This window comes from Plectrocnemia conspersa, unplaced genomic scaffold, assembly GCF_051122295.1.
Source record: "Plectrocnemia conspersa isolate PC_06_02 unplaced genomic scaffold, ASM5112229v1 ptg000005l, whole genome shotgun sequence".
Lineage (NCBI taxonomy): Eukaryota > Metazoa > Arthropoda > Insecta > Trichoptera > Polycentropodidae > Plectrocnemia > Plectrocnemia conspersa.
The window spans coordinates 29,175,466-29,201,541 of NW_028277169.1; the positions used below are offsets into that span (position 1 = coordinate 29,175,466).

General features: G+C 27.2%; 2 protein-coding genes across 3 annotated transcripts in view; one reads left to right on the forward strand and one right to left on the reverse strand.

Annotated features, from left to right (window-relative positions):
• The window catches only part of LOC148235386 (uncharacterized), a 308,520-nt gene that overhangs the window by 219,055 nt on the left and 63,389 nt on the right, over positions 1 to 26,076 (forward strand). The gene's annotated exons all lie outside the window — the stretch shown is intronic.
• On the reverse strand, positions 11,632 to 14,731 carry LOC148235387 (uncharacterized). Its single transcript, XM_088185682.1, has 2 exons — positions 14,600 to 14,731; positions 11,632 to 13,407 (listed from the first exon to the last, which is right to left on the reverse strand). Exons 1-2 carry the CDS (start codon positions 14,609 to 14,611, stop codon positions 12,121 to 12,123), a joined length of 1,299 nt encoding a protein of 432 aa, XP_088041808.1. The 5' UTR covers positions 14,612 to 14,731; the 3' UTR covers positions 11,632 to 12,120.

Genomic DNA, 26,076 nt, shown 5'->3' on the forward strand with positions numbered 1-26,076 from the left:
TTGAACGTTATTTGCTTGTGTTTTGTACTTTATATTAGTTTCTGTTTCTATTTACCCAGACGATTTTAGACTTACTGCCTACTGAATTGATAGAGATTGACAAAAAGTTTTATTAAGCGCTTCAATATTAATATTTTAGAAAATTATTTGTAAGGTATATCACAGCTAAATAATTTTGCTCTATATTTGCTATTAAATAGTGATATTATTCAAAAAATATTATTTATTGAACATAAACACCGTTTAAACAATGGGCTTAAATGTGAAAGATAAGATCTCTCAAGACTTAAAATCTTCCTGTTATATCTTACGCTGTGAACTATTTATTAAATCTTGTTGTTCTATTGGCAGTCACGTTTTCATATATTTTATATTGAAAATAATATTCTAGTTAAAAATTACCACATTGAAACATGTGACACTGAAATACCGTGGGTAATAGTCACACCATATATTAAAGGAAAAACGTTCAAAATTAAGAACTAGCTGTTTTTTAAAGCCGTCACACAAACGCCTATTTGACAAACCAATTTTTCAACCTTTTACAAACGCCTCCCTCGACGAGTGTCGTTGTCGGTTATTAATGTGTTTCGAACTCTATCTTAACGGCTAAGCAGTTCAGGTGGAATTTTCTCGTTTTGTTTACAAAGTCCAAAATATAATAATGTAATTAGACCGTCTCGTCTTCGCGTCTCGTTACACTCAATGGACACAGTATACGATCGTTAAATTTAATTATTTAAATTTTATTACAGTATAAAAAACTGTAATTTTCCTTTTCAGCGTGTGCATTAGGAGATTTATTTCATACGGTAAAAGGACCTCACGAAGCGGTTATGTCAAAGGTCGTCGAATATAAATCAAACCCGATGTTCAAACCACATTAGTTTATCTCATTGAAAGATCATCGCTTACGGTGGACTAGAAACTAGTGGTATTCGATTGTGTTCGACTGACGATTAATTACTATGTCACGTATTTGCTCCCATGTTGAACTTTAAAATCATTGTCACCCTATTTTATATTGTCTTTTAACGTTATTTACTTGAATGCGCATTCGAGATTATATTTTACTATTTAAAATAGCAAATAATAAAAGTATATAGTGATTTTATGACCCTAAAATATTACATCAATAGTTTTAATAAAAAAAATATATTCCTATTATTATTATTTTTAAATATGTAGTAAAAAAATCTTACTTACAACATACTTATAATTTTACATTATAATTCTTTGTACATCGTTTTTCATTATAAATACATAAGCATGTAATATGTTATGCACAGAAGTCTTACTAGCAACCGAAATTACCATTAAAAAAAATATAATGTTTATAACGATTCAAAGAATCCTATTGTCAAAGAAAACAAAGCCTAATAAAAAAATACATATTATATATGTTGTTCTAATATTTTTTTTACCAACAGAATACCTTTCATGTATTCCTTCTAGCATTTATTGAGTTATTTAAGGCGATTATGTTCTTTTAAAATTATCACGATTTCACTTAAATATTTACTACTTTATCTGAATAAGCATCAAAGGTTTTTGGTAAAGCATATTTTGTGATAATTCCATTTATTTACAGAACAAGGACCAATTGAATTTATTATTAGTGTATATTTTATAGATTTCATCCCATTCCAAACATTAAAAATTTTGGGTTTTAAAATAGTGAAAAAAGTGTTATCAAAAGATTTAATTAAGTCGCTAACTACCGATTGAATTAGCTAAATATTTACCGTGTAAATTAGCTAAATATAAAATTGTTAATTTTACAGGATGAACAAAATACTTGTATGCTTATTTTATTTTATTGAAATATATTAACAGTAATGCCTAATATATTTATCTAGTGCTTTTTTTTGTTCGGTTCTTCAAGGATAATATTTTTAATTTTTTTTATTAAAGTACAAATTTTTTAAAAACACTTTAAAGTTATATTTGAATGTATAATATATAATGCACATGTCAAATTTCCATATGAATATTATTTTTTGTGGAGGGACACCACTGTTGTAAAAACTGGAGCTATGCAGCGAATGAGCGTGACGGAAGGACGTCTTCCGCCGGTTCGCATGATCATTATATTGGCGCATGATTAATTATGTAATCTCTTCAAACAAAAATATCTTTTGCAAAAGCAAAGCTGTCTTATTTCAAAGGCGTTACCACGCGTGCTTTAATTTTGTACCAAAAACTTTAAGTTTTAATTAACAAACTCACAACTGTGAACGCTACATGTTTTGATTAGATACATGCGTAATTACAACAACAACAATACGTATGTAATAAATATAAAACAGATAATTAATAAATTTAAAAAATATATACTTAATAACTTTTTATTGAATCTGTTTTTGAGTTTATTCATTAAATAGGTCAAAATCAGCATACAAAATCAAGTTTAATCCAAATTAAGTAGTCTAGTTTATATATATATATATATATATATATATATATATATATATATATATATATATATATATATATATATATATATATATATATATATATATATATATATATATATATATATATATATATATATATATATATATATATATATATATATATATAAATTTATATATATATATATATATATATATATATATATATATATATATATATATATATATATATATATATATGAATATTGCTTATTTAGTAACCTGAATTTTTAGCAGTATATTCTCACATTTCCTTAGTTAATTACCATACAAAAATAATTTTCAATCTCAATGAGTTTTTAAAAATTCCGCTAATATGATACAAAAAAGTAGAATTTTAATTTATTTAAATTAATCAAGTGATTTTTCTTTATCTGTTCTAAAAATAAATCAAATATTTAAAATCTTATTTTGCTTTTATAAAAAAAAATAACAAGCTTTAGTGCTATTCATAAAAATAAAGTATTTAATTATTAAAAATTTAATTAAAATTACTGTGACATTTATATTAAAGTGATCTGACGTCCTTTTCTGTGAAAGATTGTGCTCATTTTATTCTTCTCAAAAATTGTGTCGTTCTTTTTCTTCTTTTATACTTCTTTGTCCTCCTTAAACAAAAATTTCCGACATGACTTCTTTTAGAGCCCGAACAAAAATGTCTGAGATAACTATTTTTTACTGTCCTTTGATTATTTTAAAATGAATAATAAATTTAAAAGGTTTTAAAATTAAACCTTACCATAGTTTACTGAGAATCACTTTTAATTAAAAATATTTTTAACCTTTTCAATTTAGCTTAATCGTTAAATTGCAATTGTAAGGAATCCTTTATAGCTTAACGAATATAAATCGGCACGAAAAGGAAATAAAAATTAATCCTTGAGAGAAATTTTTAGCTTTTTAAAAATGAAGAGGATAATATATAATTTAAATGAGATTCTTAAAACAGCTAATCGTCCCTATAATCAGACATAATTATTTATTTATTGTAAATCCGTTGCAATATAACAGCTATTGGCCCAATGTTTTACAACGTGTTAACGTGAAACATTAGTCTGTAAATCAGTGTTATATAAAAGTATTTTATTATAGGTAGTAGTCCATATATGTCACTATTATTATTTTTAATTATTCATCATGAGATTAGATAAATCTAAAAATGGTAATCTGTGATAATCGACAAAAATTGTAATGATTTATAAATTATTAATTTAGACCTATTAGGCACTATATAAATTAAAAGCATTGGCACAAATTTGTGTAGGATTTAAATCTAGGTCTTTTAGATATTAGTCACTGATTTTTTCGTCATTATATAAACACTTAAAAAATACATAGTAATATTTATAGTGGCAGATAGCACAATTAGTTATTGTAGCCACCTTAAATTTGTTTTTGCGGCAAATGCAAATTTTGGTTTTACCCGCAGCTACTAGCAAACATTCATATAAAATGGATTTTCGCGAACACGTTCTATGTAACGATTACTTTTATACTCGAAACTGATACCAGAAGTATTTTTTATTGAACATACTTTTCATTATAACATTAATAAATTAACAATAAATACCTCACATCTACAAGATGTTTCTAAAAAATAAATGTTCATCTCACTACTTGTATCGGCAATAAAATGAATTATTCCGGTAGTTAAGCCACGTATCCTGCTCTCACAAAGAGCTTGCAGCCTCCTTAATTTATAGCGACAGGTATTTATCTTTGGCCGCGACAAGGGCGAGCGAAAAGTTTTTCCTTCTGGCCATTTTTGTGCAGCCACCCAGGGGGCAGACAGCCTATTTTGCAATTTATTATCACTGCACATTTCGCGGATTTTGCGCCGAGCAAAGAGTCTAGCAACGGATTGTTAATGCATGTGTGCACTTTACAACGAGAGCGCCGGATGAAATATGCAGCAGCAGCCGAGCGCGCAAGAAAATTACACAGAAATTGTGCGACAGGTGTTGGGAATATTGTGAAAAAATATACATATATAAAATATCTATGTGACATATACACACCAGCATTTTTTCCAGTTAGCGATAAAATATTGCTTTAAAACGCATAATAGCTGTGGAGATAAGTGAGGGGAGATATTTATATATTTCCATCCACAAATGCAGCTTTGTTGTATCATATATACATAATGTGCTGCAATGGACAAAATTAACACTATCAAAGTTATTTTGAATCAATTATATATTTCAGTAGACAAACATTCAGGAAAATTATTATTTTGGTTATGATTTGCATTCCGATATAACTTAAAAGGTGAAGTCGGTCTTGCTCTTTTAAAGCGCATTTTAAATCTGATTCTCAAACGTCATTATTTCCTGTTCTATGAAATTGCATAAGTCACAAGTTGTTCATAAAGAACTACAAATCAGTTGTAGTGCTGTCAGTTCATGTTAAATTATTTGAAGCAATTATACAAAGATATGTCTAATCGCTTTTGTATCTATCGTAGGGCTTCTGACCCGAATAGTACCGGAACCGTGTACCTGGTTATTTTAATTTAAATTAAATATTGTATTTTTCCATATGAAATATATATCTCACACAATTTTCAAAATGTAAAATTCTCCGGCTATTCCTCTATTTCGCAAAACATATTTAGAGATTAAGTGGGTAGTGAGAGCAATGTATTGAAAAGGAATAGGAAATCCCTATTGAACAGTCTGAAAAATATTGTTTTACAATGTAAGTTTTATGACATATTTCATTTCGGCATACTGAAACATTAAAAAATGAAAATGTGACTATTTGCGAAAAATACGCATGACATAATCGGGTGACGGTTGTACACAAAAAAATGACTTGTTATTATTTACCGTCCGTGAATTATGATCGTTAGTTTTGCTCGCTATTCATCAGTTATTAAATATTTTAATCAATTACACAAAATAAATTATTAGATTTGATAATTAATATTTATTATAAAAATTAGAAGTAAAAAAAAAATGTATTCTTTAATTTCGCAAATATGAAAAAAGCAAATTTTTTATGTTCAATTATTGATTCATAGAAAATTATAAATTCTTCTTTCATGATGCTTTCAAATTTATAATCTGCGAGAGTTGACAATGGTCAGCACTTCATAAAGTGACTTATAGTAGTTAATAAAAAATTTGAGTAAGAAGTCAAATTAAGATTTGGATTAAAATTATTACTACAAAATTAATTACAATAGCGTCTAAAATAATTTTTTGTTACAAAACTATTATGGTTTATAAATTTATCATTTTTATAATATTCGTAGAATAACAGACAAACAATCTGATAAGTTATGTTACACTGCAGATTAAGCTAATATATTTTTTTATATTTGTATCTAATAAAAATTAAATTTTAGTCATAATATATAGATTTCAAAGTCCACAATCAAGATTAAATTTTTTCATGAAACCAAAGTAAGATAGAAAAACTGGCAAAAAAATATTTCAGAACCACTCTTTCTTCGCCTTTGGTCCGTGAGGGTAGGATAATTTTAATAAATGAATTTACTTAACGTATAAACATGTGAAACGGCTCACCCGTCCCAATATATATTTTTCAGAACAAAAAATATTTAAACAAATATTTTTTAATTTTCTATTTATGGATCACTTACATGCAGAATTAGCTCTTTTCGTATTTGCAAAAGGGAAGAGTAAATAAGTTTGATTACGATAAATAATAATTAGCAAATTAAATAATTAATTATGTGTAATTACTATCAAAATAGCACTTAAATATTTTTATTAAATGTCGTTTTTTGTGTATGACCGTCTCCCGAGTATTTTTGTGTATTTTTTGCAAAGACTAGCATTTTTATATATTTTTTTCTTAAACAGCAAATATTTGAGGATGCCGAAAACTTGTATTGTACTTTCGAACTGTTATATAGGAATTTCCTATTCCTTTTCGATACACCGCTCTCACTACCCATTAAATCTCTTATAAATAAGAAAACTGGTCTGATTCGTATAATTTCTTTTTAATGCTGCTTAATTGTATTATTTTTTCTGTCTATTAATAATACTACATATTTTTTTACCATAGTAACATGTAAATAATTAAATAAAAATTATTTTATTTAATCATTTATGTATACTAATCCTGTAATTCAAATGTATCGTAAATCATCCGAGATCCCGGGATTGGATTTCCAACTCATTATTAATTAACTGCTATTATTAATCCTATTACATAGCTGCTTTCATTAAAAAAAATGTATATGTAAATGTAAAATAAACCCAATGATTACGGCATTAAAATATTTGCATATTAAGTTTTAATTTAAAAAATCAGAACCGAAAGTCTGGTACAAACTGAGTTATGTTAAAATTTTGAAATTCATCTTCATTTACACAATTAATTATTAAAAAGATTTACATCACTTTATTTTACATAATTCTTAGTTTATAACTGTTATTAACTATGATATAATATAGTAAGAAAATGCCGCTAACAACTCCTTTAAATATAAATGCTAATTTCGTAATTTGATCATAATGACAATACAATTTTGCGACAATGAAGAAATAAAGTGATGTTTTATCATAATTAATATATAAAGAGCGCAATGAAAAATTAAAGCTTTAGAAGTACAAGGGTGAAATTTAATAAAACATTAAATTAAAGCTACTAGATGACCTAAAAAGGTGGAATTCAAGATACCAATGATCAAACGATTCATAAAATTAAATAGCTGTAGGGGTTTAACTTGGTATAAAGAAAGAGTGAACGGAAGCTAATTTTCTCATAAATTTTATTATTTTATTTTAAACTTTTTATTATAATAATAACAAAAAATATAATTATAGTTTTTCTTAATCATTTATACAAATGTTTAAGCAGCTTTAAGTAAAAAACGAAAAATATATAGTCTTGTCTCATATGACAAAAAAATAAAGCTGTTTTTTTATTGCCGATTTTTCTTAGCCAGTAATTTATTATTAAATGATGGAAATTTTAATGAAGGTAATATAACAATTGCTTAAAATAAACTAAAAAGCTATTTTTTTGAAATCATTAATTTTTCATTTTATTATACGTCAAAATAAATAATGAGAAATTGATCCTAACAAAAAAACTTTTAAATTTAGTATTTACATATGTCTGTTGAAAATTTCTTCATTTTCGCATATGTTTAGATAGCCATTGGCTGAATGACGCTTCTTGAAACCTTTTTATACTTTCTCTGCGAACAGCCTCGACCAGTGTCTCTCAACATGGGGCATATATTATCAATTATTTATAACCCAAAAAAATCATAAAAATCACAGTTGCTTTTAAATGTATAGATTTTTTGAACCCACAAACTCATGTCAATAGCTAAAAAAAAATTTAAGATAAGATAAATTCATTTCAGAATAAAAAATCAGTTTCTTAGCAAATTTTTAGCTTTAATTTTAAGCTTAAAAAGCGACAAAATTGGCTAAAATATTATGGACAGAACTTATTTTATTTCTTATATAAAACAGGCTCTAAATTATTTAAAAAAAAGTACTTTCCTTTGCCTTTAGTTCTAACAAATGTTATAACTTTGTGACGGTCACATGTTTCAAACCAAACAAAAGGCAAAACTCCAGAAACTGTGAGATAAGGGGTATTTTATTGATAAAAAATTCGTTGAGTTATATAATTCTTTGAAATTTGAGTTCACTGTAGCACAATCGTGCCAGTTGCAGGTCGAAGGAGTACGCCCGTCGGGGCTCCGCCCTTGGCTGATCAGGCCCTCCGCGTACGGACGTTAAATATTTTTAATTCTGCGCATAAATTATGTCAATATCATATTAGCAAGCACAAGTTTTTTCACAACCTATTAATTAATTTTTTGAGGAACAATTTTTTATGTTACTCAATAAAAAAACACTAAACTGATTTATAATTTTCTAATGATTTAGCATTTATACAATTTTAATAAATGTAGTTTACATTAGAAACAGTATTCATACGTAAGACCTACACATGTAGAGAAATACAGGTTTTAGCGGTTAAAAATCAATCAATAATATGCAGTAGAATTGCCAGAATACGCTATTATTTATCAAAGATGACCTTCACTCAAATAAGGTCTGCTAATTTATTTTTTAGCCTTACTAAAATTTATAAAACAATATTATAAGTGGTTCTTACTACAATGATATCGTAATTTGGTCCTAAATCTGATTACAACGTGTGCTAAATTATAACGCAAGTCCGAGTTGTGCAACAAAAAGTTGTTAATATAGCAATACTAATGAAAAAATATTATTATATAGAAAAATAAATGTAAAAAGTACTTTAAATGTGAAATGGACCTCTAAAAATTGATTAAGAGGGCCTAATATGATATAATAAAATATCCGAGCTAATGGCGTCCCTTTTTAAGCGAATATTTTTTCAGGGAGCGTTTCTATCATCAAAAGACAATTTATATGGTTACTTTATACGAGGAAGAAAAAACTTTTATAGAGTTTAAATTTTGTCATTAATGAGGAAAAGTTTTCGCTTGCTTTATAAAAATGCTTTTTTATTATATATTTTTTAATAATATGTATTATATAATAAGCCAATTATCTGAAAAGCTACTTAGCTGTAATCTCAATTGCGATTGCTATATTCTAATGTATTAGTATTTTTTAAATTTTAGTGATGAAAACTACATTTTTTGCGCCATGCTGTATATCATAAACTACAAATCGAATCGTTTAAACGAAAATTGAATAACGATCGCCGTCAAAGGTCATAAAGTTAAAATATGCTAATTCGGCTTAAAGATACGTATGATCGACTTGCGTTAAAGTGTTATAGAGTTATACCTGAATATTTTTCTGCCTTCAAACCCCAATAATATACAAAGCTTTGAGTGAAATATTCATGCGACTGTAGCATAACAATGTATCACTATTCAGCTGGTTTACGGTAGGAAGGAAATCACGTAAAATTTTCACAATAAGAAGGGAAGTCGTATATTTCGTTCATGTGTGTATGCATGTATGGTAAGTGTATGTGCATACATAAATGATGGCAGGCTGTAAATAATAAATTTTTATCATTGAAAATTGTATGTAGTTAAGTCGGTTGGAGGAAAAAATGTATACCTAAAGTAAAACTCTCCAGAGATTTTCAAGTCTTGTATTGAAGACGCCGGAACCGAGTAAACTCATATTTTCCATTTAAATTTAAAAGAGATACATGGTTAAGAAGACTTATGTTTACTCTTGAGTGAAACAACGCAACAGTTTTAATCAGTTACAGAAAAAAATTAAAAAATATCCTAATTACATATCTCAATAAAACAGTTTCTATTGATAACTTCATTAAACTTATTGATAGTCTTTAATTATATTTATATCAATATACTTAATTAGTCAAATGTATGTAAAATATTATTAAATAATAATAATACATCTCACAAGATTTAAATTTTTACTATTTTTATTAATTAAGGAGCTCGTGAAAATTTTAATTTTAATAATTTTTTAATATGTTTGAAAATAGAAGTCATAAGTATTTTTTGATAGAAATATTACATATTCTTATTTACTAAAACATTTTTGTATTATGCTGGAATATGAATTCCTAAAGTCGCATTGACGTGTATATCTATAAAATCTTTCTAAATTCCACTGGATCCACATTTTGGAGGTCACTCAATTATCAATATTATTATTTCTTAATCATTTTTGTTTATACATGCAAGTGTAATACTATGTTTGCTATGTTATTTTATTTGTGGTATTATATTATTTTTTCTTTATAATATTGTATTTATATTTTATTATAATAACACATTAATAGATTTAAAAAGTATATTTTAAATAAAATACTAGTTTAAATTACTGGATTACCTTGATAATTAAAAATATATAATAAATATATTGCATTCAATAAGCTTTGATAACTTTCTTAAACTATTATTATTGATAATGTATTTAAACTTTAGGAAAGATTGCGGGTGAAACCAGACTCTTTGTTATTATCTTTTAAAGACCCTATTATAATGCACATAATACTATGTAACAATATATTCGAACTTGATAAAAAATATAATAGTCGCCATTCTATGGAATGTAATATATGCACCGCATATCTTTGCACTTAAAATTTCCTCTTGCTTTTATTCAGGTATTGTTCAGGTTCACTGGTGCATTTTTTGGTTTATATATTATGTTACAAATTGATTCTAAAGAGACTGATTTAAATTCATTAAATGTTTCATTATTATTATATTGTACTAAATTATCGTAGGAAATAAAAAAACATGAATCATGAATAATTTAAATAAAAAAACATTATAACTTAACCCTTTGAGTAGTGAGTTAATTTATACACATTTGTCAACTTATTAGTATACGCCTGGATTAATTAATTATTAATTTTACGTATTTTTCCATAATTATTTCTGTCTAATGTCGTTTATTCTTATTGATGAATAATCACTTTTGGTCAGAGTAATTAACGCGAGTTTCAAGATATCTGTGTGGTCCCAATATTTATTTCTGTTGATATTTATTTATTATTATTTTATATTCTATATAAAAAAAATTGATTCTCAGTGTTTAATGGCTTCGATTTATTTTACTACTTTTTTGTATTAAAATGTTTTAATAATTTATTTTAACACTTTTTCATAATTAAATAAACTTTTATTTATTTTACATATTTTTTATATATTATTTGCCTTGTGTAATTTTTTTATAGCAAATTAGACGCTTTTACTTATTTTCATAAAATTGATATGAAATTTTTTTTTGTTATTTTAATTTATTCTGTACTCTTATTATTAATTATTTTCTATAAAAACCATCTATATTAAATCTATTTTTTTCCTTTATTATTTCTTTAGCTATATATTATATTTAAATATATGTATAACAGACGCGTGAGATGAGATTCTTTCTCTTTCGCTCGCTCGCGTTTTAAGTGTCGAGAGTGAGTGAGAGATAAGGGCATGCGGTCCGCATGCCCTTCTCTCATCTCATTCTTTCATAACAGTACAAATACAATGAAAAATATTTGTATTTGTACTGTTATATGCAATGAATAAAATATATTATTAAAAGTTGCTAGGTTTAGTTTTAAATAGTAGGATACCATGTAGAACTTCAAATTTTCATTGATATATTCTACCATTAGCTATTTTTAATATAATTAAAGGATTGTATATTGTTAGTCTTATCATATATAAAAGTAAATAATACATAGACAAATATTTTTAAATAATCAGACTATTTATTAGTTGATATTAAAAAAATACAAAACAAGCAAACAAGCAATAATATAACAATTTTAATAATAAACAACAATTATTAACAATTAGATCACAGACACAAGATTCGTATGACTTATATAACAGTCAGGTACGATTCATATATGTATATATACAGACATAATGGCGCTAGAGAGAATAGTCGGAAAGACCGTAATATATATCATCGTTAGGACGGAACGTTTTAAAGGACAATTAAAGTGAGCATTTTAAAGAGATGAGAACGTTTTGATGACTCTCATTATGCAATGGACCATATTGTGATTGTAAAAAGTGAACGCCTTTTAGAAAGTACTGCTCTCTCGCTCGTGCTCAGTGAAAGGATCGCGATTTTGGGGAATGTCGGGCAGAGGAAAAAAAGGAGTACTCAATGTGCCATTATGTAACGGAAAGAAACATATTTGAAGTCGTTTTTTTTAGTAATTAAGGCTTTTAGTGCCAACCGTGGCCCTTGGTCTCGTGAACGATGGTTTTGACAACTGGTACTTTAACTGGGTAAGGTTGCGGTACGTGAACTGTCACGTGTTTTTCGACTGGGTAAGGAACGTGTTTCGTGACGGGATAAGGAACTTTTTTATAGACTGGATACGGTACTAATTTCTCAATGGGAATTGTAATTTCTTGCACAACTGGAACAGCAACAGGTTTGTTTACTGGGACTTGGATCGGATACGGTTGTGGGAATGGCACTAAAATTGGATGAGGGATTTTAATGTGGACTACTTTTGGAATGGCGACAGCGACGTGTCTATATACTGGAATAGCTACAGGTCTTGAGACTTCAATGTGTTGACTGACTGGAATAGCTTCTTGATGTGTCACTCCTCCTTGGATTGGAGCGTATGATCCAGAAGAAGATCCGAAACCTCCATGACCGTACCCAGATTGACTTCCAAAATCTTGACCGTGACTTTGTCCTCCGAAATCATGACCGTGACTGATGCTAGCATATCCTTGGCCACCTAAATCGCCATGACCGCTGCTTGCATATCCTTGGCCACCTAAATCTGCATGACTGCTGCTTGCATATCCTTGGCCGCCGAAGTCCCCGTGGCTGCTGCTAGCGTATCCTTGGCCACCCAAATCACCATGACTGCTGCTAGCATATCCTTGGCCACCCAAATCACCATGGCTGCTGCTAGCATATCCTTGGCCACCCAAATCACCATGACTGCTGCTAGCATATCCTTGGCCACCCAAATCACCATGGCTGCTGCTTCCATATCCTTGACCACCGCTGATTGCATATCCTTGACCACCGCTGCTTCCATATCCACCGTGAGAACTGCCTCCTAAATCACCATGGCCGCTGCTCATATACGCTTGTGAACCTGAATCTCCGTGTCCGCCGCTTCCATATCCTTGACCTCCATTATCACCGTGAGTGATGCTTGAATACGAGTGAGCAGCAGCGTATCCTTGTCCTCCTTGTCCACCGATATCGTTGTGCCCAAACGAAGAATAGTCAGTTCGTGGAGCGCCATAATGAGAAGCTATACCATGAGATGGATAACCTCCAGAAGACGCTCCTTGACCTCCACCATGACCGGCTGAGTAGCTATCGTATCCGGAATAGGAATTTGCGTGATCTCCGGAAACTGCGTAAGAATCTTGACTTTGACCGCCGTGAGATGCCTGACCTCCGTGACTTGCCATCGCATGATGATTTATTTCTGCCTCGCCGTTCACCGCCACAAGCACCGCAATTAGAAAGACTCCCTGCAAATATTATATGACATTAGGTAATGCGAATTATATAATACGTATAAAATATAAAATTACAATTTTTTTTCACAAATAAAAAATCTCATTATATACTTACATAATGAGATTTTTTATTTGCTAAGTGTTGAACTTTTACAGTCACATCTTAATGCAGTCCATTCACCTTTTTAATTCATTATTTCTATATTAATGAAAATAGTATTAATATTATTTTTTTACATATGAAATTATCTCGATTGTAAAAAATAAAAATTAACGCATATTTACATAACAATATTAATTAATAACTATAAAAATATATTATTTTATTTCAACCATATTGTTTATGAGCATAATACAATATATTATTACTTGAAACATAATATCGTATTAAAACTAAGCTTCTTTAAACAAACTCGACATTAAATAGAATACTTTAGTGTTCCATATACTAATCGATATATGTATTTATTTTTTGAATGAAAAGGTTATGTCAGACCTTTTATATATTGTACAATATTATATATTATATCTCTATATAATTGGTAATAATATATTTATACACATAAAAAAAATCCATTTAAATTGTAAATAGAACTTGGTAAAAAAATATTGTTAATAATAAATTAGCAATAAATAGCCAAAAAATATAATAACTTCTTATGACTCAATAATATATCTAGCAATTTTAAATACGATCGATTTTATATATTCTCATATGTAATATAATAAATTTAACATTAAATATCCAAAAGAGTAATACCTAGTAGCTTTTTATTAATCAATAATAATTTATATCAAAAAAATATATAGTATAAATAAATATTTGCTTTTAAAAAAGTTATGGTTAAAAAAAGATAATTATTTATGAATTCTATATTTTATATAAATAAATAAATTTATAATTAGAATAATATATTTATTATTATAAAGTTAGATTTCTAATTAAAGAACAAATCCCTAAAATATATGAACAACAAACTTGATCCTTATTATTTTAAAAAAAAATAGTTAAGTTAATTATATCAGAATAAATCTATTGTTAACCCCATATTATTCTGATCTTTAAAATAACTTAGTAAAGGGATTTTTTTAATTGTGTCAAGCACAGAATTAATGAAAAGGGATTTCAAATTATATCTGCGTGCTATCAATCGATTTAAAATGTACGTATGAAGTATGTAATATGATATGAATATAGACATACGATCGCCTTCATGATGCTACTCGTATGATAAATGCTCGTCGGTGAGTTGTTGTCAGCAATAAGACACCTTCAACACTGTGTGATGGTCTATGGGTGTGTGTATGGTGGTTGTCCGATCGCCGCCTCTTATATAGCATGCCAAATCCGTGAGAGGATCAGAGTACAGGCGGAGGACAGTCGTGGGAGCGATTTACATATCGTTTACGGGAGAATGTCAGTCTTGTCGATTTGGTCTGGCCAGTTTAATGTGACATCACCGCAGTCACTTTGCTAGCAGTTCCGATTGTGCACTTGCTGTACGCGGCGCAGTTAAATTTAACCGCACCAGCTAACCATAATATGTCTTTGTGACACTGCGACATTGTAGATCGTAAAAAAATATAAAAGATATTATTAATGCTCATAGGTCATTATGCGAAAATTGCTTAGGTAAATTAATAATATAAATATTTGTATTATTAATCATTATTTTGATCAAAAGGACGATTCACAATTGCTAATAAAATTGGAAATGATTTTTAAATGCTATCAAAATAGATCTTTCGCTATGTTTTTATGCGAATATCGTTGGAGAATTAATAATATAATGATATTTTATACACTCTTTTTACTAAAAATATAAATGTTATGAAAGCTACATTTTTAAAGCTACATTATGAAAGCTACAACACATTCTTATCATGAATTATTTCAAGGTCATTTCAAAACATTGTATTGAATATGACAACTGTTAGATAATAAAAAAAATGCCATATACATATTTTTTTATTAAAAAAGTAAATTAATATGTCTATTAATATTTCACGATTAAATAATTCTGAAAAAAATAAAATTATAAAATCATATTGCATTAGATAATCATTTTAAAATGAAGAATAAAAAAATGCGTATTTCTTCATTACAGTATTTATTAGGCGAGTGCTAAAAAATTAATTATATAGAATATGTAATAATTTGTTAGTTTCATCACAATATATATGAGTTAACTTTACTAATTAAATTTTAATAAATTGTTATATATTAATAATATAAAAAAAATGTTCTAGATGTTAATTTGATCGAAGAGATAATTCATAATTGATAACAATAATCTGATCAATGTTGCTTTAATGTTAATTCTCTACAACTATTTTTTTTTAATTATTATTATTTAGAAAAATGTACCACAAAAAAGTTAAACGTAAAAAATGATGCATTAAGAATAAATTTAAATTCTAGCCCTTACAGTTAATGCTCTATTTTAACTGTTGTTCATTACTATTGTAATTTGATTTAAAGAAATTATTTTAGATATGTCTTTTTTTAATTGTGATTTCAAGATCATAGTGCTCTCCAACGATATGTACTCAAATTATCAGTTATGCAGGTTGCCTATATTTTTATTTTTATTTCGCTTAAATTGAAACCACAATCGTTTTATTTTATATTAATGTAAAATAATTTATATTATTAAAATAAACGTATTTAAAAATAGTGCCATTGTAATGGATAAAGCAACCGTTTATAAAAACATACAATAAAACAGTTAGACATTTTAGATCGATGCTATAAAAAACATTATTAACTTATATTAGATCCATTGAACAAATGTTAAATGTTAACACCTCAACAATTATAATTGTTACTTTTTTTTACACTTTATAAAAGTTATTAGAAAATCTTTTTATCTTAAAAAACGTAGCATAAAAAAAAAGATAAACATAAATTATTGATGATATATAAAATAATCATATTTTTGGTCATTTTAATTATTTTTTTATATAACCCTTTATGTGCTAGATATAGATAAGTCCTTAAGTGCGAAATTCGGATTTATCTCACACTCAATAAAAACAATTATGTACAAAATTAATTTTAATAAAAAGTCACGAAATTAGTAAATTATTCAGTATGAAATAAAATTAAAGATTTAATCCTAAATGTGAATATAGATGCAGCATAGAATGAATATAAAAAATCTTTAATTTTATTTTTTACTGTATTATTGACTAATTACGTGACATTATGAAAACTAATTTAGCACTTAAAGGGTTAAACTGTTGTTCGTAAAAAAAATATTGTAATTGAATAAAAAAAGTTGATTCTTTGCCTTTTTTATATATGACTTAAATTTTTTTTATTTTAACTGTGGTTGTTAAAAATATTATAATTTTATAAAAATGTCTTTTTTATTATGATTTTAAGGTCATATTAGTATTTTAAAAATAGACAGTATAGATTGTGCTATAAAAAACTTATTTTAACTCCTTTTAATAAATATTAAATTTTAAAAAAAACTATATAATTAAAATTTTAAAAATATTTTTTTTATTATAGTTCATTTTAAAATTTATGTATCTTTTACAAATTGTATTTTTAAAAATTGATACAATAAATTTCTTATTCTTTTAATTAAGGTTTTATTTTAGCTATTGTTGTTTAAAAAACGTTATAATTTGATGCATGATTTCAAGGTCATAGCACCTTTATAATTAGTACAACAACCGTTTATAAAAACAAATCACAAAACATTATAAATTAAATGCTATTAAAAAAAATTATACCTTTTTATATTTTTTTTAAATTACTTTTGCTATAATTTTACAAAAATTGTATTTAATAAATAATTTTTAAGTTATAGTAGAAAGTAATGGTTAAAAATACTTGCAATAGAAAAAAATGCATTTTTAATTTTTTATTAAAATATATATATTAGCTCTGCTTAACTATTACTTAAATATATTCATTTATTATAAATCTGAAATCACTAAAATGAAATGCTACTGTATAACATACATACATAATAATGTAGACTATACATAAAAAAAATATGACATCCTTACATTACATATGTATGTATTATAATTTGATTTTTTTTTATTATATAACAGTTTAGCTAAGAATTAAATTAAAATAATTAAAAACAATAACTGAAGTTTTTAATATGTTTATATGTCCGTTGTTATTTCGATTCAGATTTTTACACAACTTTCTCTTTTATATTGCATATTTACCATATTAAATTATGAACTACAATTTAAAACTGTACATCAGACTGCTATATAATTGCAAAAAATATATGTAGTAATAAATTGTGTTTCATTAGTTATATTCACAGATTATACACTAAATTATTTGCTAAGATTAAGTTAGCAGTCAGGCGGTTAAGGCTAAGAAATGAGGTCAACGGCCAACAAGCGTGCGGTTAAAATCAGCAATAATTTTAATAAAACTTTTGAACAACGCTTTTTATATGAGATGCTGTAATTGCAACAATATGTCTTTAAATCAAATTTACACATTTTTTACATAAGTAAAAAAATAGTATAGAAGGAAACAGAAAATCTTAACTCTTATATTATATGGTGTATATTTATTATTCGATCCTCGGTGATTTATAAAAATGATAAAAAAAAAATATATTTTATATTATTTTATAATAAAATTTATTTCAAGAAACTAATGTATAACGTTTATATTTAAAAGTTTTGTAACAGACCATGAGCATTCAAATATATATTACTTATATAAGATATTTCAGTAATGATATCTTATCGCTTTCGTAATCGAAAAAGACATCGTATATCTATCTACTCTTTAATATTCTGCTCTGGCGTTCGATACTTTGCGGTATAGTTTTTTTTTGTTCCTCACTGAGGGTGACCGCGATCATTTCAACTTAAAATTCGTTTTAATCACACTTTAATTACCCACAATGAATTTCCTTTCTGCTCATAAATCCTTAACCACCGTTTTTTCACTGTCTTTTGCTCTAAGCCGACACTTTTTTTTATAAATAACACGGAATTAATCAAAGGCAAGAGAGCAATTGACTTTATTTTGTTGCTCGAATTAATGTTTTCTTTCTACTGGTTAATATTCATAATATATAATATTCATATAAAACAAATGAATACATTAGAAAATCAACAGATGATTTTAAGGATGTTTGTATCATATAGTACGCCTTAAATATTAATTGAATAACTTACATAATTAACACTATTACAATTAAGAGCAAAATAAATTTTAAATTTTTTAACAACTTTTAGTGTTACTTTCAGTGATAATTACAATTTTTATTTAAACGCTTTTTTTTGATCAATTGCTATTATATAGATGTAATATTTTAATAGCTGTATCGGAAGTGTGAGCAATGTATCATTAATATATAATTTTAATCCAATGGTGGATATGCACTCGATTACACTACCACAACAAAATTATATTTATTTTTTCAAAGTAAGATAAACATAGTTTCCGTGCTTATATAAATTAACATATAACTCTCTGATTGAATGTTAAAGACTGTATGGAGAGAGATTTAATTGATTATTGAATTTTTATGATTAGTATGTACCTTGAAATAGATTGTTGATGATACTTACATAATCGAGATACATATACTATCTCTACCTGAGACCTTGCGCGTTAAAACTTTCTTACCAGAATAAACAATCTCTTTAATATCTTATTACAACATGAGACGAAATAATTATAAATTTGATTTAATTTTATTTTTCTTATCCACAAAAAATATTTAGCAAAACGAATTGTGATAATTTAAAATACATAAATAATAAAATAAAACTGATGGTATAATTTAAATGTGTTGAATATAAAATTATGTTATATTGTAGCGACCGTTTGCCACCTCTTTTGCCATCTAATGGAGATTGGAACCACTTCAAAACGAGACTGTTCTAAGAAATACAATAATCATTGTCTTATCACACGTTTATATTTCGGCTTGTTGGGCTGCCTCAAATCTCATCACCATTCACCCTATTGGAGACATGCCTCATTTATAAATTTACTTATTTTTCTAACGGTGCTCTCCACTTTCGAGTTGCCTACACGGAGCGAGGGTAAACCACTTTTTCCTCCTGAGGACGACAACAACAGTCTATAGCGCGTCGCTGAGCGTCTGCGCTCCCTAGATAATTTGCTTTAAACTGTGCTTTATTATTGTTTTTTTTTATATTCGTATGTATAAGGTAAATTTCAGTTAACATAAAGTGTTCTAAGTATGTTCAAATTCGCTTAAATTACATCTGCTTCAGTGTACCTAAGATCTTAAAAAAAATATTGTGAATATTGTATTTTTAAAATTGACTTACAAAAATATAAATACTAATAAAATAAATTATAAAAAGGTAGGTGACGCAAGCCATTTTAAATTCACGATACAACATTATATTATTATTAATTTCACACAAAAAATAAAACTTCTCTCTGTTGATGCAGCTATAAAGGCTGCAGTCTCTGTGGGTACTAAAGAGTAGTAATGAACTAATGGTGAACGGGGTTAAGAAAATGACAAAATATGGCACTTTATCTTTATAGAGAATCTAAATTACACTGTAAAGAGAATGAGTCCGCAAGAGATCGAATGCTTTCGTACAATTTAAAATCATCTGCATATAGAAGAAAACTTAAATTTGTAATTAATAAATAACATAAAGGAGGTCTATAGTTCTTCATAAAAAAAATTGCAAACATTAACGTGTAGAGAGAATCTCCACTAGCTATTAGAAGTGATTTTTATATATTTAGTGGAAGTCTCACTTTGATCTAATGAATATTCTGATGAATGTAATCGTAAAAATTACATCATATGACATTTTTTACACTTACAGGTAGACGGTTGATTAAGGCTCATTTCCATATAAAATCTAGATGACTTTACATAGAGAAAGTGTCGCAACAGATCGAATAGCTCTAAACAATTTTATTTTAAATGTATACAAAATCAAACTGGAATTTGTAACTGTCCTATCTATGTCATGAATACTATACTAAAATAACTCTAAACATGTAATGGTCTTAAGGCTTTCATATATTAATATAATATTATGTTATAACTTACATTTGACTAATTATAAGATGTGTTTATCAGTTGCAATACTACGAATATATGAACAATAAAATATAAAAACCTTTGTATAGATTCAATATTATTTAGCTACCTTATTTTCGTTGATAATTTTCACCCGTAAATGTATACATATAAACACACATGTATATAAAAAGATTTATTCGTAATAGTTTTACATGTGTGTGCACACATATATTGCTTTCTCTATCATGTTTTTATTATTTTCTAAAGTCGTTCGGGGTCCCCAAACTATTCCATCTTGTACGATTCCAAACTTTGTGTGTGGCGCAATTTTTTTCGAGCTCTTGAACATGTCTTCCCTAAAATAAAAAAAGCAACTTTTATATAAAAAATAAAATACGAGGGTTCAATATAGAAAAAAAGGTCGCTTATAGTAAGAACAGAATTTATTTTCCTTGTTTACGATTTTACGGTACATACTACATAATTTGTAAAATCACACGAGCTTATAATTTTATTTTAAATATTTTTTATCTCTTAAATCAGATTAGTTAACTAATATGTTATCAAAGAAGCAGCCGAATATCCAGCCTTTTATCAAGATATCGGTACATTAGCCCGATTTGTCTGATTGGGGTTAAACTAGACCTATGAACCCACACGTGAAATCAGCTCATTCAAAATCATTTCATAAACAACTATAACGATTTATTGGTCTGTGATAAACGCTCAAACTAAATACAGTGTATTCTTGATTACCCCTGTGCGAATTATCCGTTCTTGAATAAACTATATTTTATTAAATTAATAGATTTTAATTTTAATTTTAAAATAAAATTAAGCTAGTACAATATTTTTTAATGAATAAAAAATATAATTTTTAAATAATTCATTAACTTGTTTTAAAAAAATATTTTGTAAACAAAAAATCAACAAATAACTTACCGGTGAATCGCTGGCGTTTAAGTGGTTATTGATATTAGAAAATTATTAATAAATTCTCAAAAATAAACGAGAATCCCCGATTTTTATAGATTAATAAAAATAGTTATAATCTGTATTGTAAATATTTTATATATATTTTAAAATAAAATACAATTCATAGTTCGGTAATGATTATGCGTGCCCTTCCTCTTCAGCATTAGCGTGGGTAAAAAAATGAAAGTATACTGTATGCTAATTGTATCCATGTAATCATTACAACTCAGATGTCAAAAATCTCGAAAGAAATAAATATAACAGTACTGGAACCAATTAAAAAAAAAATGTGAAACCGATTATCGCATTTTACGCATGGCGTTTAAATCAATTATTAACATTGTAGATTTTTTATTACTTTAGTAACATCTACATAGTTTATAAATGCGTAGTATAAAACATAAAAAAACCTTGTCGAATCGGTGTGTCGGATTAAAAAAATTCTTCCGACCGGATGGCACGAAAGAGACGTTCATTACCGGAATGACCGGACTATCGATCGTGGTCCGCAACTAAAAAAACTAAGTTTAAAAAACCGACCGCAACGACACGCCACGTGCCACGTTTCGACGGATTTTGTTGAAATATTAATAAAGCTGAGGCCCTTTTAGAAACTTGGATCAGTGGTGTAGCTGGAAAGTATATCCCATAATTTGAGATCACCAAAATTCTCTCATAAAACTTTTTTTAATAAAAAATACGTAAAGCCATGCAGATAGGATTTTTACAAAGTTGACTACTTTCACCATATATAAATACTAGTTGTAGTACTCGGTTTTGTTTACGTTTTATTCCCAGTTATATCATTTCCTGATCATAGATGTAGCGTTTATCTTACAATTACAATTCTAATCACATTGAACGACTATCCCTTTAACTTATTTATTATCATTGTTTAGAGCATGATACAAATTTTATCGCGGAGCGATTAAAAATATATCATTTTTTAAAAAAAGTAAAATAGCCTTTAAGCAACAATTTTTTTTTAATTGACAAATTACATACCTTTCCAAGCTCAGATTCTGTGTTTAAAATCATTTAATGCTCAGTATTTATTGCAATTACATAAGTTTAAAATGACGCATATTAGATTCATTGTACGAGCATTGATAAAATATCTATGTAGCTTGTTCATGATTGAACTAATTATGAGAATTGGTGATATCTATATTATTAATTATAAATTATTATGTGCTATACAATTTTTAAAATCAATAGTTAGGACCATTTTTTTTTTTAGTAAAAGCGCATTTTTATAAATAATAATTCGAAAGCCGCTGCCGGGGTTCGAACCCGCAACCTCAGAGCTACTAGTCTGAGACGTTACGTTCCGTCCTTAAATATTCGTTGTTTTCCACTATTCGAGTATCAAATAGTAAACGAATGTATTCGTAAAGTTAAAAAAGATTTAAAAAATACGTTTTGAATAATTTAGATAGGTTCACACACGTTCAATTCTATGTTATAAAAAACACTATAAAATGTATCAAGACTATTTATTTTTATTTTAACAATGATAGAGGATTAGTGTTTTAAACTTTGAATTACTAACAAGTTTTATTTTATCTATACCTGCTGCAGAAAAAACATTATTCGTATTGATTTAGAAAATATAAAAAAAATCAATACTAGCCATTGAAAAAGCATAGCTGCACAATAATATCTCTGAATGATGAGTAAAATTTGCAATTTCGGCAATTATAAAATGCTTTTTTAAAACCTAGATACTGTTTAAAAATATATTGATTAGAACAAAAAAAAATAAATGCATATTATAATAAATATCTGAATAACTTATTATTAATGCATTCAGTTCCATAAGTATGCCAAAATAAATTAAAAAAATAATATTTACTAATTATGAAATTAGTAGATCTTATTAAGAGAAGTTATCGTTTGGAAATTCATATGGATATGTTGTTTTATACTGGCTCAATTATGTCAGTTTTTTCCTGCAAAGAGCTTAAAGAAACAACATACATTAAACTCATATCTTGCACCTGACAATTTATACAGAAAATCATGTGTGGAGTTTTGTACAGATAGTGCTCCATCAATCTCAGTGAAAGGATTAATAACTTTAGTAAAGAAAGTCAACAGTGATGTCATAACAACATATTGCTTTCTTTCTGTCAAACACTTATTGGAATGACGTTTAATTCGAAATATATGTTTTAAAACCGAAGCTATATTTTATTATCGCTCTCAACAAGTTAAAGAAAATCGTTTTATTCATACGAAAGTAGGATGGATGTCTTGAAGTATTATATTGTAAAGTATAATAATATTATTAATTGCCATCAATTAATACAATTCTTCATAAGCTACAAAACGCAACTTGAAAAAAACACGAATGGCTTCGAATCGAATAAACTTTGTTTAAATTATCCTTTGTAATTCATGGACGGTCGCCCAATGTGAGACCATAAAACCAGCTTTTACAAAGAGGATGATTTTGGAGCTGGAGTTTTATCCAAGCTTACTCTTAGTACCATCACAAAATATGAGACATTTGTTTCTTCAGCAATCATTAGCAATTCGAGCCTAATAAATTTATGTACTATAAATAATATTTAGAAATATAACCATTGACGACGTAATTTACATTTGTCATAAAAGTTACAATAAGATGATGGAGATAAACAACTAATTAATCTAATTGCAAATGAATAATAACAATGTAAATTTAATTAAAGAAGAAATATAAGAAAATAAATTTTGTATTATTTTATTACGATATAATGTTTGCAAGTAAACAGGAATGCTTTAAATTTCTATTCTAACAAAGACATAGAAATATTTCTACAACTAAAGTCTGTTTATGTTATGAATTATATTTATGTAAGCAACATTTTATTAAATAGAAAAAAGTGTTGTTGCTATTTATATATATTGAATTTTTAGTTTAATCAAGGTTAGCTAAAGGAGAAACATGCTGCTTTATAAATTTATTTATGTGTAAAAATATATGGTTAAAAAATATAATAATAATAATATTAGCTCTTTTTTCATTGACTTCCTCGTTGTATCCTTTTCGCAGTAAAAGTGTAAGTATGCATATTTCGTAGAAAATAAAAACACGGCACAACAAAATGTAAGACATAATAAATTTACATTTTAAAAAAAAAATAACAGACAATTTCGGGAGACAAATCTAATTAGGAGCCTGAAAATAATAATTTTGATGGATGATACTTTAATATTCATAATATAAATTAGAAAACTAATTTGTTTAAATTCTCAGTAAACTTTAGTTTTGAAAATTATGGATCATGTTAGCTCATTAAATATTAAATTTTAAATGAAATAATGTTAACATATACGACGTCGAAATCAACCATGATCGTTGTTAAAAAGACTCGCGGCCAATTTTTTTTCTTGTCTAGGTGAACATATGATATTGCTTATCCGAGCGAATGTTTATTATACGGATACAATAATAGTTTCAAAGCACTTGTATATAAACCGTTAGTAAACAATATCAATGGACGGTGTCTAAACATCTTTACTGAACAATTGCTTGGTCCCAAATGCAAAGTATGCGGTGCTAAACAAGTACCCAAGCAAAGCATCTCAGAATTTGCATTCCATAGAATCGCGACAGTTATACAATTTAATAAAATCTGTGTCAATAAACATGCGATATTTCATATCTAAATTAACATCTATAAAACAGTATATATTACTAATTTCCCAAGCAAAAAAATAGATGTTACTTGATTATGAGCACCAGGCGCCAATAGTGAGATACATTCCCTTTCGCTCGCTCGTGTGTTAAGTGACGAGAGTAAATGAAAGATAAGGTCGTGCGGAACGCATGTAACGCACGCCCTTATCTTTCACTCACTCTAGTCACATAACACGCGAGCGAGCGAAATGAAATGTATCTCACCGTACGCGCCTGATATGCACTAAAAAGCCAATGCGTGCAGGTACTAAATGTCCCTTTAAAATAATATTTATATTCACATTCCATAGAATGATGATGTATCCAAATTTACCGATTTTGAATTACGTTACGTTTCGTAACAGGCAATAACATAGACACAGCATTTATTTCTGATACTTCACCCAGAACTAAAACTTTGTACTTGACTTAAAATTAACGAGAGTTAAGGAAGTAGCGGCTTTTTATATCCATCGAATCCAAAGAGTTTAATCCGATCTTTGATACGACTCGAAAACTATTTGCCGAAGTACTACGAAGCTACATCATATAAATATATTATTTTTATGTCAAGCACACGAGAGTACAAAAAATATTTAATTTTGATCGATAATCAAAAACTATCATGTTAGTCTTGATCTTCAGCATTTTGAGATCGACTTACATAAAAATAAGAATTGTAGAAAATTTATAAAGCGAATTGTTTGTGAATAACTGTTGGACAGGCTAGGTGAAAGAGAGCGATAGCGAGTGATTATTAAATAAAACAGTGAGCACCCCATGAATAGATAAACTTTATAAATGCATAAACAATTTATTTTATGGAACAAATATTTATTTAAATTCACATATGCCTTAAAATAATTCAATGTTAAATCGCACCTATGAGAATTGTAACAATAATTTAAGAAATGTATTTTAAAGGCCCGAGGCGCCTTAAAGATTATATTATTCACATTATAGTGGCTACGCCACTGATTTGGACTGTCCTTTCCCGACCCAGTGGGGTAATAA